This window comes from Strix uralensis, chromosome 5, assembly GCF_047716275.1.
Source record: "Strix uralensis isolate ZFMK-TIS-50842 chromosome 5, bStrUra1, whole genome shotgun sequence".
Taxonomy (NCBI): Eukaryota; Metazoa; Chordata; class Aves; order Strigiformes; family Strigidae; genus Strix; species Strix uralensis.
In genome coordinates this window covers 86512301-86528901 of record NC_133976.1, presented here as the reverse complement: position 1 = coordinate 86528901, position 16601 = coordinate 86512301, and the positions used below count along the sequence as shown (strand labels likewise).

The 16601-nt window shown below is 48.6% G+C and overlaps 1 protein-coding gene and 1 long non-coding RNA gene across 3 annotated transcripts in view; one reads left to right on the top strand and one right to left on the bottom strand.

Annotated features, from left to right (window-relative positions):
* Window positions 1-7682: 7682 nt before the first annotated feature.
* On the bottom strand, window positions 7683-9206 carry LOC141943858 (uncharacterized). Its single transcript, XR_012629075.1, has 2 exons — window positions 9104-9206; window positions 7683-8199 (listed from the first exon to the last, which is right to left on the bottom strand). It is a non-coding gene; the product is annotated as an uncharacterized LOC141943858 (long non-coding RNA).
* A 193-nt stretch (window positions 9207-9399) lies between these two features.
* The window catches only part of ETV6 (ETS variant transcription factor 6), a 138983-nt gene continuing 131781 nt past the window's right edge, over window positions 9400-16601 (top strand). For both annotated transcript variants that reach the window (XM_074872087.1, XM_074872086.1), the window contains exon 1: window positions 9400-9712. In XM_074872087.1, coding sequence (XP_074728188.1) covers window positions 9680-9712 — 33 coding nt within the window. In that variant the 5' untranslated portion in view covers window positions 9400-9679. The remainder of the gene's footprint in view (window positions 9713-16601) is intronic.

Below are 16601 nucleotides of genomic sequence, written 5' to 3'. Positions count from 1 at the left end.
CCCTGGCATATAAAACTAGTGTCCTCCCAGGGCAGCCAAAGCCTTCCCTCCTTCTGGTCACAAAGGTTCCTGTGCCATAGTCCTCTGACACAGAGGAGTCTCCCTGGCTGTGGGCCATTCCCTTGGATGACAGGCAGGGAGGCTGAACTCCCCTCCGGTCAAAGTCACCGATCCAGCCGCTCCTCTGATCACTCTCTCCCTCTCTCTCGCCCTGAAATTGCCAGTGAGGCCTCTCGTGAACTAAAATTGGGGTTCTCTCTCCTCTCCCTTTTCCATCCTCATCCATTGCCTCGCTCTTCCCTTTCCCTCTGCTATGAGCTGACAGGACTAGCCCAAATCACCCGCCCTCCTCCTCCTCCTCCCTGGCTGCCCTCGTAGGCTGTCTCGAGTGTCTTGACCCGAGCTTTAGCCTCTGCTTTCCTCAGGCAGTGGCCGCAAAGACGGGTCTATCTGTTGAAATAGTGAGGGTGGGAAGGGGAAGCAGACCACGTGCCAGGCGGGCAGCAGCGGCGATGCTGCCAGTCCATCCCTGTCCAAGTGACAAACCATAGGTCATGAGGAGAGCACAAGGCACCGAACAATGCGTCCAGAGCCCAACGCCTCTGTCCTCCCGTGCTTGCACATGGGGGCTCCACGGTCTGGTCCTCCAGCACCACCCATGCCAACATTAAGTAGGAGCAGAAGCATCCTCAGATACTGCCCTTGCTCATTGGACACAAAACAAACACAAAACCCACTGGGACTGATGTTGCCAAGAACAGTGCTCAAGCTGAAATCAAGAGGAAAGGGTTGAGGCCCCTCCATAGCCATCAGAGACCCATACAGAGTCAGGCCTGATAAGGTCAGGCCTTGGCACCCGGGTCCACCCACCTCTGCGCCTCTTCTCAAGTCATCTCCCAAGCTGATATTGGGGTCAGCTCAAATTTCCGGTCTTAATTATGCCACTCCCTACACGCACAAAAAAAAAAATCGTCAGCAACTTGGGCTGATTACCACCTCTTTCCTGTGAGAGGGCAACCTGTTCGCTCTGATGGAGATTGCAGAATATGAAGAGCCTGAAGAACATGCAGTGAATCCTTCTGGATGTGGACCTGCTTTTGGAAATGGAAGACAAGAAAAGGAATAAAGGCCATTTTAGATCAGAGCAATCTAAATGACCTGTAACTCAACAGGAATAGAAAAGTTGTTTGTTTTTTGTATTTTTGGCCAAAATCTTTGTCTTTGGGGTGTATTTGTCAGTTTCTGAGCTAAAGTTATAAAAGGGCGTGAGGATGGAGTAAGAGCTGTAAGTGGAAACTGCTGCTCAGCCACAGAAAGGCTACTGCCTATCCATAATGCATGCACTCTAAACTATATCCATAAACGTCAGGCATGATTTAATAGGCTATAAAACCCTACATCATGATGCCACTGGAACTATTGAAAATAAAAGCTGATAAATCACAATTCTGTGCAACAAGCTGTACTCACGCTGCTTTTTTTTCATTTGCTGGGGTTTCATTCTGCCATTTGCTGAGCATGCACTACTCTCACTCAGCCTTGAGTTGTTTTTCCTTTTCCTTTTCCTTTTCCTTTTCCTTTTCCTTTTCCTTTTCCTTTTCCTTTTCCTTTTCCTTTTCCTTTTCCTTTTCCTTTTCCTTTTCCTTTTCCTTTTCCTTTTCCTTTTCCTTTTCCTTTTCCTTTTCCTTTTCCTTGCTTGAGTTTCCATTTCAGCTCACTGGCTTTGCAGCTGTGTGGTCATGCCACTGTAAGCCCCAGCCCCAGAGGGTGCAGGACTGGGCAGAAAGGTGCTGAGCTTCCTCAGGCTTGGAGCAGCAGTACCCTTTTTTTCTTTCCCCAGCAATACCAGGCAATCGTTGTAAGCAGATTGACTACTGTTGCTCATATAATGTTATTCCTCACATTAGATTATGAGCATTAAATCTACCAGACAATGTTTATCTGGCAGGAAAACAATTTGTGTCACTCTTTTACTGCCAGCAAGATATAGAGTTACAATGACATGGATGACAGAGTGTGCACCACAATTCCAAACAGGCACGACAGCTGTAATCCTGTCACCCTGTGGAGAAAATGATGCTGAAAAAAGGAGGGAGGGGGTGGTGAGCCTGTGAAAATATTACTAATAGAGAAGATTGGGTTTTCAGAAAAGTTTGCTTCACCTCTGCAGCTGAGGTGAGTGAACTGGAGAAGTAAAAACCAGCCATGGTACGTGCAAAATGTAAATCAATTTGGACTTATCTGACACAGAATTTGAACTTTGTCCCTTCCGCTTCTATTTTTTGATTATTTTTGTTTAAAATGTTTTGCAGTAACAGAATATAGCTTGACAGTTTTTCTACTTTTACCTTGAGTTTCATCATATATCTTATTATTCTTTAATTTTCCTGGTCTGAATTAAGTAATTACATATGAAATAAGAAGGCAGGTGGGAAGGCGAGAAGGGAGGGAGAGAGAAAAATAACAAAGCAAAGAAGGAAGGAAAGAGAAGAAAGACATTTTCTAGCATTCAAAATTTGGGGGACAAGTTTGAAACGTGTACTTTACAGGACAACATCCAGAAGCAAGATAAGAAAATGCAGACACATAAAATTTAAAGAATTTTCCAGTAACTTTTCCCCTCAAAATCTTGTGACTTTGAGGTGAGAGGCAACTAACTCATTATTTTGAATTCATGAGGTTGTCAATATTGACATACACTTTGTTGTTCTGCATTATGTAAGAACAAAACATCAAGGTATAGCTGATGCCTGAAACTGGTAGCTGGGGATCTAGCACTTTGCAGAATTGTCTTCCAAAAATTCTTTTTTTTGGTAACCTTGTTTGCTTTCCCTCATTTACAGGTGGTTTTGGGCACCCTGCAGAGCCCCGCCTGCTCAAGAAACAAGCCCACATCCACAGAAATCTCTCTGTGGCATCAAGGACCTCGGTTCCAGCTCTGGTTGTGCACATGCTTGACCGGCATAGCCCTGCCCCTGTCACTGCACATCTTCAGGTGATGCCAGGAAGTTCCTCACATATCTATGGAGATTTAAATTCCATTTCAATAACCAGCCCTGCTAAAGTAGGTCATGCGAGGAAGTTTCGCCCAGTGCAGGCCAGCCTCCTACCCCAGATCCCCTGCAGCTCTCTACTACTGATCTTCCCCCATCAGACCTCCCTCCATTCCCCTCAGCCCTCCCAAGCTCAGGAGCTGCTCTCCCTCCTCCAAAGAGCCTCTGATACAGCCTGCCTGGCCTTGCCCATCTCTAGCCACAGGCAGAGGTCTCCTGCTTTTAGTCCTTGGCCCTTGCGTGCCTGGCGGCCCTTCCACACATTCTGTCAGGGCAAGATTTTGTAGGGTTGGGGCAAGGAGCAGCACCTGGCCAAGCCTCTCATCTCTTTGTGAGCAAGAGGGCTACCAGCATGAGCTGTGGCTTTGAGGGACCACAAGATTCCAGTTTAAGGTATCCCTGCCCGTCTCCATCTGCTCGCACCACAGCGAGGGGAACTGAGCTGGCTTTAAGCACAGGGATGAACGCACACAGATGATATATTCCTTGTCCCTTTTTTTACAGTGCTTAAGGCAGCTGCTGGCATGGCCAAAGAAGGGTGTGCTGCGACTTGCACAGCACAGGAGTGTGGGATGGGGCACTTTTCCAGGGTGCTAGCCCAGGAAACTTCACTTTGTGGCACCATACCGTAACCAGAACACTAGAAGAGGTAGACAAGGACTTGGCTGTACCAGCCTCGTGGTGCCACGGTGTTGCTCCACAGTGGTATGAGAAGGGCCCGTGGTCCCACGCAGTTTAGCCCAAGCTGATAGTCAGGTTTAGCTCTTCCCAGGTTGGTGCCACTGGGGTTAGTGCTCTCGGGACCTCTGTCAGGGCCACTCAGTGCCTCATTTTCATGTGCTGCAACATGAAAATATGTACCAGGAGTAGCACTGTCAACACGTGTCTAAGCAGCAACTTGTGCAATGAAGTCCGCTTCTCAAACGTGACTATAAACTTGTCTCTCAGAAGACACTGCACTGCTTTGAACAATGAAGAGGAGTTCAATCAGCGCAGCCCTCAATCCACCTTCCCCTTTCTAACAGAATAGTCACACTTACAGCAGTAGAAAAACGTTTCTCTTATTTACAGAAGCAATACACTAGATGACTGAAAATAATCCAGTATATGATGATGTGTGACGATGACATAGCTTAGAGCATCAAGCATGTTCAGAGTTATTTTTTTACATATATTTGCTGCTGGATGAATAGGTGACATACTAGGATTTTTGCATTTCCATTTTGACTGTTGTGGGTTTCTGAAATGGGAAAGCTGTGCAAGTGCCTGTGTAAATTGTATAAGTATCTTCATATCAAAATGCCTGCAGCTTTAGGGAACGCACTAGTATTGCTATTTTGATTTAAAAAAAACCCAGAACAAACTTTTTACCAAAATTATTATACCAGTGTAAATCCTATTCATAGAGCCACCCCCATTTAGAAGACCACTGAATCTCAAAGATTAGGCTCTTAGGTGAATAAGCAAGAATGTAAATAATATGGATCTAGCATTTCGCACTCTTAACACCTCAGAATGAATTTCACATATATTCCTAAAAATCCAAGTATTTGGGACTTCTACCACAAGAAAGATTAACCTGGTTGAATCTTGGAAAATGGACTTGTCTGCGAATATGAAGTGAAAGCTAATCTTACTGCTAATGATGAGAAGCAGCATGACTGACGCATGGTAGGGCCATAAAATGCAATTTGGTTTCAGAAACCAATTTGGTAAGGGAAAAAGAACGGTAGTGCTAAATATGCAACAGGGATCACTTCCACAGCACCTCTGTGCACCAAAGCTCATGTATTTCCTGGTGCGTCCTCAGGGCCAAAAACTTTGTTGCATGCTAACATCAACATATCCTTTCACATTCTTGGAATTTACTGTGGTCTCCTACTGTGTTTTGTTCCTTAAGAGCTTGATCCTGTCCCTCAATCTGGAAGAGGCATCTTTGACAAGGGTCAGTAATGTCAGCAGGCCCATCAAGTCACATCAAGTGACTGTATCTGCTCAAACATTGGAAGACAAAAATAAAACTAGTAATACAAATGAAGCAAAGAAGCGGCCACTAAATGAGTGAGTCAGTTAAGTTGTGCTGGGGAAAGATAAAGGGAAGGAAAAGATAACACTGGAAAAACAGTAGAATGGGTTAATGATAACTGGGCACTGGGAACTAATGAGTGCCTTTGCAAATATGAAGAGGAAAGAAAAAATACTACCACCAACAAAGTCTCCTTAATAAAAGTGAGGAGAAGTCAATGATTATAGCAGACGTCTGAGCTACTGCTCTACACTGATGAAACTAGAAAACCAGTACACAAAAGAAGAAATTAAAACCTTGGCTTTTGGCTGGATGTAGGCTCCCAAGTGTCTTAACTCCTTTGGGAAAAAGGCTCCAATGTCCTTTAGGGACATATGAAAAAAACTAGCCTAGCTGTTGAGAAAGTGCAGGTAGGAAGAAGACACTGGGAGTTTCACGGCTGTGGAGGCAGCCCAGGTGACAGAGAATCAGTGGAAGCTGGTAGGCAGATGCATTGCTGTGGAGAGAAAATGTAAAGTCCCAATGAAAGGCTGGTTTGCCTCCTTTTCTTCAGGGCTTGCTGTTTTCAGGGACAGACTCTAGAACAGAAAATAAAACATCCAAAGGCAGATTTTCAGGCTACTATGAGGAGAAAGAACTTACTTCTGTCGATGAGTTTTCTCATCCTTCTGCTGTCTCCCAACAGGCCACCCACCTCCCTTTCCTGGGAGAGCCCAAGACAGGAACTTGGCCTCACTTCACAGGCCAGAGTATGGTTACCTTTTCCTTGAATTAGGGTTGCCACCATCTATCTGAGCAAAAAGTTAGGGGATTTCTGGCCAGGGTTGATGAAAGGTGGCTCTGTGGGATTGTAAATCCTGCTTTTAACTAATGGGTCCTCCCTGGAGATAAGCTAAGCAGTAGCCTCTAGGTGAGAGGGAAGGAAACTAACTGGGAGCCTGTTCAAGGTTTAATATGAGCTAATGGACTTCCTTTCCGCTCTGTGCAATCTCCACGTGGCGCGGATCTAAAGGGGAGCTGACAGCTGGAGAAGCTTTCTCCTCACATTTCCAGATCAACTGTCCTGTAACCACAGAGCATCCTGCTCACCAGATTTGGTAGCACTTTTCGTCTCCTGCACAGAGCAGCAGCCAGGACCATATCGTCTGAGGTCTCAAGAGATGGAAGTAATGAGAGGAATCACGAGAAATCAGGTCAGAGAAACAAGGGCAGAACCAAGCAGAGAAGCTAACACTTTACAAGGAGTTTGGCCCTCCTTGTTCAAAGTGTTCAAAGATGTTCTCCAATCACTGTGGCTAGCATCTGGCTAGCATGGCTGGGGCATATCTGCTTCTCTTGGCAAGGGCAGACCACAGGGCAGTGTGGCGTTTGTTTTGTCCAGTCACATTTCCTTCCCCAGCTTTCTTACAGCAGCTTCAGTGGGATCGACTTCTGGCTGGAACGGTGCTGCACTCATTCCCGTGGCCTTCTCTACACGTTCACCATTTCTCTCCCTACCTTTTCTAGTTACCATGCATTGCACTCCTGTTTAGTGGAGTAGTGGAAAAAAAAACAGAAGGAGCTGGAAGAGAACAGCTCTAAACCAGGTTGTGATCTTGGACAGACACTTGCAACCATTCATAGTGGTTGAGAGGTCTGCCAAGATGGGTCAAGGCCTGTGTTTTTAAGGGCCATTAATCAAAGTGAAAAGAACAGGAGATATCAGTGACCCCAGAAAGAACAGATGTTGAAACTCCATGCAGAAAAACGAGGCTCGGGGCACTGAGCTTCACCACAATCTCTGTGGAGAAAAACAGATTGCAGTTGCGCTGCAAGAGGGAACGCTGAGGAGTAACAGGACTAGATCTGATTCAGGGTGATGGCAGGTGACAAGTTTTGTACAAGCTTCTGAGGCAACTTGGCGACAAACTAAACCGTGATGGGTTTTGGCTGCATTCACAAAGGCTGCATTACATGTCCCTAAATGTGGGCATCTGTGGGCTGAGACGATGACCAATTGGATGGGAATCAGAGAAGACCAACGACAATGATAAAGTGGCTGCAGGAACTGATTAATGAAAGGGGATAAAAAGAACTAATGGCAATGGCTAGGAAAAGGAGTCACACCTGGGTGCAAGGCACAAACAGCCAGAGAGGAGAAAAATTGTTTAGGGCAGTACAATACATGGTTATAACCAGGAGCAATTGGGTGAAACTGGACAAATGAAAATATAGGCCAAATATCTTCCTGACCATGGGACTTGCTGGACCGTGAAATAGTCTCCAAAAGAAAGAGGTGGAAGCCCCATTACCTGAGGCATTTAAAACGAAAGTGGACAGAGCAATCAAGCACGTGCTATAAATCCTCTACCAGCTGGGGAGCGGAGTGGATGACCCAACAGGTCTTTTCCATCTCTAATTTCTACATTGAATATAGGGAGTCACAACCCCCCCCAACTTGCCACGAGATACAGAAAAATGACTCAGCACTTAGGGAAAGCCAGTGGTAATCATGCAGGTAGAAAGGGAAAATGTCATAGTGAGAATAATAGGGGAGAGAGCGGTATTGTAAAAGCAATAAAGATGCAACAACTCTACTCCAGCAGTTCAGCTACGCTAAGGGAAGACAGGTAAATACGAATCTTTTATTATTGAGTTGGCCCTGTATTAAAAAAGGTCAGCGGTTGCTAGGCTAAGAGGGAATAGTACATTCCCTCCCTCTTCCTTGTTTAGTTTCAGAGACTGGCCAAAACGAAGCTGTGAGAGGCTGCAGGGAGTTGGTCCTGGTTTCCAAAATGGCCTGTGGTAGCCCACCAAAGGATGCCAGCCAGGAGGTCCCAACAGACTCGTCTCTTGGCCAAGCAGCACCAGATTTGACATCAGCGTGCCACGGTTGAGCAGCTGCCACGTAAGGTGAGCTAGGGCTTGCTTTAAAACACTGTGGCAGGGTTCCCTCTCGTTTGCTGGTTTTGAAGCACTTCACAGGAGCCTGTTGCGTCCCAACGCTGAGCATCCTTACGGCAGAGTCCAGACACGGTTGTGCCTTGCAGGGACATGGGTACAAGCAGGGATGTGCTCTCGGGCACGGCCTGGTCTCGCGACAAGGTGGGTGCATCCAAAAACCAGCCAGGATGCAGAAAACTGTCTTTAAATATCACAAAGAGAGATTTAGATGACGAGATGGCCGAGTTATTTTTCGCCTTTCCCCCCCCTCTTTTCACCCCTGTCAGGAGGGCTTGGGCCGTTCTCCATCCTGTGACCCCAGGAGCTGGGGGGTGAAGGAGAACAGTGTAACACCGCTGCAGCTGGAAATAGTTATAGTATGGATCCCATACGTTGCGGGTGACACTGACACACACACCCCCACACACACCCCCACACCCACACCCCCCACCCCGTGCTGGCGGGAGGTTTCCCGCGGGTGGTGGTGGGGGGGGGGGGGGGGCGCCCGGCCATGTTGGGGGTGTGTGTGTGGGTGTGACCTCCCGCAGCCCCCTTGGTCCCTTTGGCTTCGCAGTCGCAAGCTGGGGTGGAGGGTGAGGGGGGGTGGGGGGAATCCACTGGTCGCCGGTGCCCCCCCCTCCCCGTCCCGGACTTCCCGTGCCCCGCGGTAACCCGAGCCTCATTTCCTGGTCGGGGCTCTTAAAGGGGCAGCCCCATCGCTGGAACAAAGGCCATTGTGCAGCCCGCGGGGCCGAGCGCTCCACCCGCTGCGCCCCCCCGTATTCCCCATCCTCCCCCCCATCCACGTTCGCCCATCCCGGCGGTGAAGGCCGGTACCGGCGCGCGGCGTTTAAAGCCCCCCCGCCCCCTAAAAAATGACCCTAAATAAGACGACGCGATCCGGCTGCGCCCTTCCCGCCTCCCCTCCGCTTTGCCCGCCCCCATCGGCACCCCAGAGCGCCGGCGGTTCGCCGCATCCCGCCCCGGGCCGCGGGGCACCACCACCACCCCGTTTTCACCCCTCCCCGCCGCTGTCGCCGGCTGCGGCCGTTCATCCCGGCGCGGCCCCTTTAAGGGGCGGGGTGCGGTGCCGGGAACCCACGTCAGTGTCGGCCCCGAAAACTCCGGATCAATGAGCGGCGCGGGGCGGGGAGGGGCGGAGCGCCCGGCCAGGCCAGGCCCGGGCCCGGCCCCCGCCGCCTTTCGGTTTCTCTCTTCCAGGAAGGAAAACACCGGCGGGGACCGGGGCCGCGCCCCCCCCTCCACACCCCCCCTCCCCTTTCCACCCGCCCGCCCCTCCGCGCGCGCGCGCACCGACTCACGCGCGCGGACCCCCACACACACACACACACACGCGCGCGCGCGCACGGAGGAGGAGGAGGAGGAGGAGGAGGAGGAGGAGGAGGAGGAAGGGGGGGGGGGCGCGCGCGATCGTGCGCCTCAGCGGAGCGGCGGCGCTGAGGAGGGGACTGGCGGCGGCCGGGCGCCTCCCCCCCGGGCAGCTCCGCGCCCGCCGCCGGGCTATGGTGGTGGTGGCGGTGGCGGCAGGAACTTCCCCTTGAGGGGAGAAACGGGGCCGGGTCTGACCGCGCCGCCGAACCGGGAGAGGAGAGCGGAAAGTGGGGGAAAGCCCGAGAACTTCCCGCCCCGCCGGGCTTCGCCGTTTCCCTCCTGAGAGATGTCTGAGGCTCCTGCTCAGTGTTGCATCAAGGTAAAGCCTCGTCGTCCCTCGGGCTGTCCGGCCCCTGTCAGCGCGGGACGCGCCCGCCGGTGCTTCAGGGCGGGGGGCGCTGCGTTTTGCCAGGGGTTATTTTGGTGAAAATAACTGTTTCTTTCTTCTTTTGGGTTTTTTTTGGGTTTTTTTTTGTTGGTTTGGTTTGTTTCCCCCCCTCCCCCCCCCACCGCGTGAAGGGCGGTCGCGGCCGCGGGGGGGGGGGGGGGGGGGTCGGCAGCCCCCCGCGGCGGGGACGCGGCTCCCGCCGGTTGTCAGCGCCCGTCGCCTGCCCCGGGAGAAGGAGGGACACACACACACACACACGGACACGCCACCGCGACCGGGGCTTCTTGGCTGGAGCCGGCGGCGGGCTGGGGCGCTTTAAGCGGAGCCGGGGAGCGCGGCCCGGCCCGGCCGGGCCTCCCGAGGGTGGCTGCCCGCCCGCCGTCCCCCCGCCAGCAACTTCGCAGAAAGTTTCCTGCCGTCGGGGAGATGCTGCCGCTCCACCAGCCGTGGGGTTGCGGGGCTTGCTTTTTCTTCTTTTGCATTTTCGTTATTTTTTTTTTAAATAACCATATTATTATTACTTCTTTTTGGTCGCTGCGCTGGCTGGCATGGCTTTGCCCGCCGGCAGGTAGGCGAGCCAGGGCTGCGCAGCCCGGTCCCGCTCTGCCAGGGCCCGGGGGATGTGTTTCTCCGTGGTCTGTTGAAGAAGGGGTTGCCCCGTGAAGTTTGAAGTGGAGGCGGTATGAAGCTGAGACAATGGAAACAAAATTGAGTTTCCTTTTTTGTCCAGACCCGTCCTATCTAGCAGCCCGCTAGAAACAGTGTTTTCCTCTCGCTTTCCCTCGCCCCTCGGTTTTGTTCCGATCACGCATTTTCTTCAGGAGTCGCTTTTCAGTGTTGCCAGCCAGGAATCTCCCTCCTGCTCGCCACTACTCTGTCCGACTAAGAGTGTTTTAGAGGTTGTTTCTCCCTGCCTGGAAGGAAGAGGTGACTTCCAGACTCTCTCTGAGGCGACAATGCACACTTATTTATTCATATTAAAAGCGTGATGCTTTTTTCCTTGCTTGTCCCCTGCGTGTGTGTGTACATTTACAGTGGGAGTCTCGCCTTCTATATGGTGTGACCACAATTTGAAAACTTCTGGGTATATTTTCTCTTGCTGAGTTAAACGCGATCAGGCCTGTGTCCCGTGAAGTCTCGTGGCTTAGAGAGTCTAGTTTGACTTTTCATAACACAGACGGACAAATTGGATAATGGGGTATTGTATGCGCATTACAGTATGGCAAAATGCTAATGCAGGCAAAATGTGTACAATTAACTAAGCAGATCCCTATAGATATAAAATTAAATATAACTGCTGTTTTTTCTAGCACACCCTGTGGAAAGGTAGGATGTGTTCTCTGGACAGAACACCACAAACGAATGTCATGAAAAGGTAGTGTCATATGAGTTGTGTTTCCTTGGTTTTGGCATGTGTCGTTTTGAAAATACGAGACTTACTTCTGCTCTTACTGAAGTCAGCAACAACACTACTGCTGATTTCAGGGACGGTAAAACTGGCCCTTCCCTAACCTCACCAAGGTACGTTACAGAATTGTACTGTAAGGGATCAGCTATGTAGCAGGAGAGAGACAAGCAAACTTCTGTTTGAGTCTTGAAAAGATTAAATGCTGAATTTTCGTTATGTTTAGACAGATATTGGGGAAACTGATTTTTTTTTAAGTGACTAATTATAAACATCATGGTCTGAACTCTTTTTTTTTTAACGTGTAGTTTGTTTGCATGCTGACCCTTGCAGTTATCTTTGTCGGAGAACAGAGATTACTGTTACTGGCTTCCGTGTTGGTGATTATTTTAATAGTTTCAAATACAGAAAGTACATATTTTCAGATAGAAATGTGAATTTCAAATGACAGCATGTCTTCACTAGTCAAACCATTCTGGGCAACTTTCTCCTCAGTTTCTCTAACTACCCTTGTTTTTTGGATGCTTGTTTGAACCAGGCAGAGTTAAAGGTGGTTGTGATCAGCAGCTGGATTTAAGAGGCATTGTTTAAATGGTAGTGTGATTGATTATTTCTTCAGTGTGCAAGTCCGGCTTGCAGCACGGTACATGAGGTCGAGGCAGAGGAGCAAGCTCTGCACTGTACTCCAACTTCACTGCTAAGCTGCTGTGTTGTTCTGAAAAGTAGCCAAATGTTGTGCAGCGAGGGTGTTGCAGAGTTTCATTAGGAGCCTGTGAACTGGAAGCGGTAGTGCTGGTGGATGTATTTTGTATTTATTTATTTTTTTCCCTTCCTCCTCCAACACAGGGCAAGGGTGCGTTCAGTAAGTGCAACAGCAGCTGGGGTGATGAACCATGGAGAGCTTCAGTGGAGGGAGTGAAGGCTGGTGCTTTGCTTATGCCCAAGCTGCTCAATGCACGGTCTCCCTCTCTCACCTTATTAGAGAAGCACTCTAACAAGATTTAGGAAAACTTTGAGGAGGTGAAGTTTTGGTATATATTTAACTATTGGTAATCAACATAAACTTGCAATAATATCTCGGTTCATGTCAAGTACTTATCAGCATGTATGTGTGATTGTATATTGATACGTGTTTGCTTTGCGGCAAATATGTGTGCTTACTTAAATTAACTCTTTCTCCAAGAGAGCAAAAATGCCAGTATCCTGATCGTGCCAACGCTTGGGCGTGGGCTTGCCTGGCTGATGGCAAGCAGACCTGGTAACTCCAACTGTGCCGTTGTGGCAAGGAAGTTAAGCGTGGCGTAAAGAGTCTAAAACCGCGGAGAGAAGTCATCGTTGGGGTTTAGAAAATAAGATCTTGGGGGTCAGAGGCGAGTGTGAAGGTTGGATCCTCAGCGTTCGCTACAGCTTAGGGGATTGACATACTCTCTGTGTGAACCGACAGGCTTGTGGCAGGCTCCAGCCCAAGAGGGCCCGAGGGCTTTGACTCCGAGGTGGGTTGGGACGGGACATCTGCTGTGGTTGTCATATTCAGACACTTTTTTTTCATCCCAGCTGTTGGGATGTCTACGCTGTTAGTAAACCTGTTCCTCTGATCCTGAGCCATAGTAGTTAGCTGATTATATTATTGTAGGTACTGCCACGACGCTGGCACTCATTACAGTATTGGCAAGTGATCCTTATGGCCTCGCCTCTCCTCCCCCAGATGGGAGAACACACACAGCACAGGAAGAGTGTAAACATCTTGGCAAAGGCTTACACGAGAGCAAAAGCTCAAAGGGAGACAGGACTAGAAGTTTAGACACAGGTGATTATTTTTGTGATTAATAAAGGTCTGTGTGGTCATCAGTTCTGTTTAAAACCTCACCTGCAGCTTTCTGATTGTGAGGATCTCCCTATTTTTTTTTTCCTGAAATTATAATACCCTGAGAATATCATCATGGTGTCATACGGAGGCTCAAAATTCAGCAGGCAAATAGAAGGGTCCCAAGGGGCACAGTTTAATTGTGTTTATTTTCCTTTTTATAAATCTGGCACTTTCAGTTGCTTAGTCTAATTTACCATGCGACCATACAAACAATTGTGCTGGCACAAGTGTGGAGTTGCAGGGGAACTAAAACTGGGAATGTGGTGGTGGGGGGGGGGGATCAGCTGCTTCAGCTCTCCTAGATCAGGGCTTCTCCAAGCCCAGGCTCCCTTGCGTGTGCCTGGCTGATGTTTGAGCTGAGAGTGCTTTCTGTGGGCAGCGCTGAATGCACGGAGCCTTCCTGCGAGTCGGGTTTCACAGCTGACTCCAGTGGAGATTTTCTGCAGCTGAACGCTGGTGGATGTGAGCGCTTTCTCTTGCAGTGAGCTGGACGTAGTGGCCTTTGTGATCGCCTGGGTGCCGCAGGAGTTGGCACAGAACCCGGTAGCTCGAGGACTGGTCTCACTGGTGCTCATTTTGGATTTGAGGATGTACTTTGTAATCATTTTAAAAAAAGGAAGAGGAGAAAAATGACTGATCATGTAAGCTGAAAGGCAAAGAATCAGCGTAGTGTTTGAGCTTTCAGTCTGAACTGGCTTCCCCAGATTTACTTAATTTTTAAGTAGCGCTTTACGTCTCCTAATACTTCATTGATGCTGGTTTTTGCAGAGAGCTCTCTCCCACCGAAGGCTTCCCATGCTGGGGGACTGTTCAGCACCACACAGCCAGAATCCTGTTAGGCTTAACCAAGGCTGAGTATCTGTTAGTGCAGAGTATGTTCCTTAATGTTTATTAGCAAACTGGTGTACTAGGAGGAGGATCCTCCTTCTGTTAAGTGTCAATGACAAAACTCTCATTAAGTTCAGTGGGTGTAGGATTGAATGGGAGAGGACCAGTGTTTAGAAGTAGGTACTATTTAACACCTGATTAATCACTTAACTCCTTGGCACCAGCTAAATTTAATCCCTCCGAAGCAAAATTTTACTAACACTGCCCCAATTAAACACTGGTCATTACTATTCACTGAGTCATTACGAGTTAAGGCAGTTTCCTGGGAGGCAACCCATTAAAACAGCATCCCCAATCTGAAATGCCCCAATTAAACAGAGGATTCTTTAATGATAATTTACATGCATATTGCACCTTGCATCTCAAAGTGCCTTTTGGAGGGAGGCGGCTAAGCAGCGCTTTGCTGATAGAAGTGATGATAAGCAGGAGATGAAGTCTTGTACAGTTACACAGAGGGGATGTTGCTGCCTTTTAGAAAAGTTACCCGGGTCCTTGAGTGTTTGCCTTCTGAAGTCTTCTAACAAAAGCTTTTCTAATAACCTGCTCAGTGCGAGAAAGGAGAGCTAAGGCAACCTGTGGTTTTGGCCAATAGTGTGGTCCTGACCTACAATCCAAAAATTGGCTAATTTGGGGTTTTTTGCATGTATTTGTGGTTCAGTGCCTTCAGCTGGGCATCCCCAGAGCGACAGCAATTCAAAAGCAAGTGCTTCTGAAAACGTTCGCTTTGGCCTTTGCTTTCCGTATCTGTGAAACAGGTATAAAATAATAATGAACTTGCGTCTGCAGGGCAGTAGTGAGGTTTAGTATTTGTAATGCAGCATGGAAACAAATTGTGTTTATTACAGAAATCAGTGACAGAGTGATCTGATTTGTTCCTGGCTTTTTAGTTCACATGGTGTTTGGGGGTGGAGGGGTCAGGGTTGTTGTCTGGCTGTTGGTTTTTTTGGTAGAGGCCACGCACCTCTGCTGAGCAGTCAGAGAGAGCAAGATGCCACGGCTTTGCTGTGTCCCGGTGGCTGGATCAGCCACATGCGGGCAGGGTGGTGCTTCAGTGCCCACAGCCCGCATTGAAGGTGGCTTTGGGAGAGCTGGGCGCCTGGTGCAGGCGTAGCTGTTTGCCACAATCCCGCTCCTGGCCCAGGGCAGGAGTGCCTGGGAGGGACGGCAGCCAGATGTGGCTGCTAGAGCAATCCCCGTCGCCTTCCCCTGACCACCACCCTCCCCAGGGCTCCCTGAAGCTGAATGCAGAGCAGGCTGCATGCTCACTTGTCCCAGGTGTTACTTTTTCCTGGGGGTAGGAGGGCATCCCTCTTGGATCAGATACACCTTCATCATCTGACGAGGGAGGACCTGCTGACAAAGGCGGTGGCTGGTGGTCAGCTGCTGGCGGTCAGCTGCTGGCGTTGTCACAATTAATTTTTAGGTTGCAATATGTTCCTGTGCCTCCTGAGGGAAGGAGGCCACCCAGGGCAGCCCACGGGTGGGATATTCCTCTAGGCGATCGTGAAGAAGCCAAACCAAGCTCAGGTTCAGCCTGAGCAAAGAGACCAGACAGGCCACCAAAACTCCTGTGCCTTTAACAGCAGAGTTGTGGCAACTGATTCCTGCTATCGTGGGTTGTTTAGGTGTACAACCCAAGCCAGATTTAGGCCAAATTGGTTCTGATGTTGCTGAGTTGTCTTCAGGCAGTGTTTTGTTGGAGCACAGAGAACAGCTACTCTCTTTATCTACTTCTTTAGTAACGTACGGAACTGAAGGATAGATTATACTGATTATCATTTTTTTCCAAAATGCCACTGCTGGCAGGAAGATAAATGCAGAAAACTCCAGCTGAAGTTGAGCTTGTTTATGGAATGTCTGGAGCAGTGGTAAATAAAGGATTTTGAAAGGAGTTAAGCTTTTCACTGATAGATGATACTGCTTCTCTTCTGTAGTGCTACTGAGCTCCAAAGTGAACTGGATATAGCAATTAAGGAAAGCTATAAATGATTCTTCATCTAAATGATTTTCCAAAGGTTATTCCTTGTTAAGCCACATGCAGTTTCTTTGCTTCAGTGTTGTTCTTGCACAGTTTGCCAGTACTGTCCTGGTTAAGACAGTCTGGTGAGAAAATGGTTATGAAAGAGAGAGATTCTCACTGCGGTATTTATGTTGGTGTTCTATGGAATGTTTGCACACGAAAATAAACAGCATTGTAAATCATTTTAAAGATGTGTATAATGCCAAGAGTATCAGTGGGTGTGATTGTAAGAGTTAAGTGTCAGTAGAACTCCACAAAAATACTTCGAATGTGGCAACTGGGCTTTACATGTTAAACTATTAACAGCTGGCTAATATTAAATCCAGAGTTTGGATGTTTAATTTAAAAATAAAGTTAAATGTGGTTATAAATAGGAACAATGAGTGATTTCTTGGTGGTTGTTTGTTTTTTGTCTGCTTTTGCTGTAGGTTTTTTGTTTCATTTTAGTTTTTTTCCTAGCTAGCTCAGGTAGGGTCTGGTCAAGCTTGGAAATTATTTGTTTTGAAAAACCTTGAGAGTTTAATGTGGAAGAAACCAACTGGCATCCAGTAAGGAGTTTTCTTAAAACTGATGGAACACAGCAGAGAGTGAGATTCTTTATATAGTTTGAATTTCAGCAGAGTATGGCTGAAGTGATTTT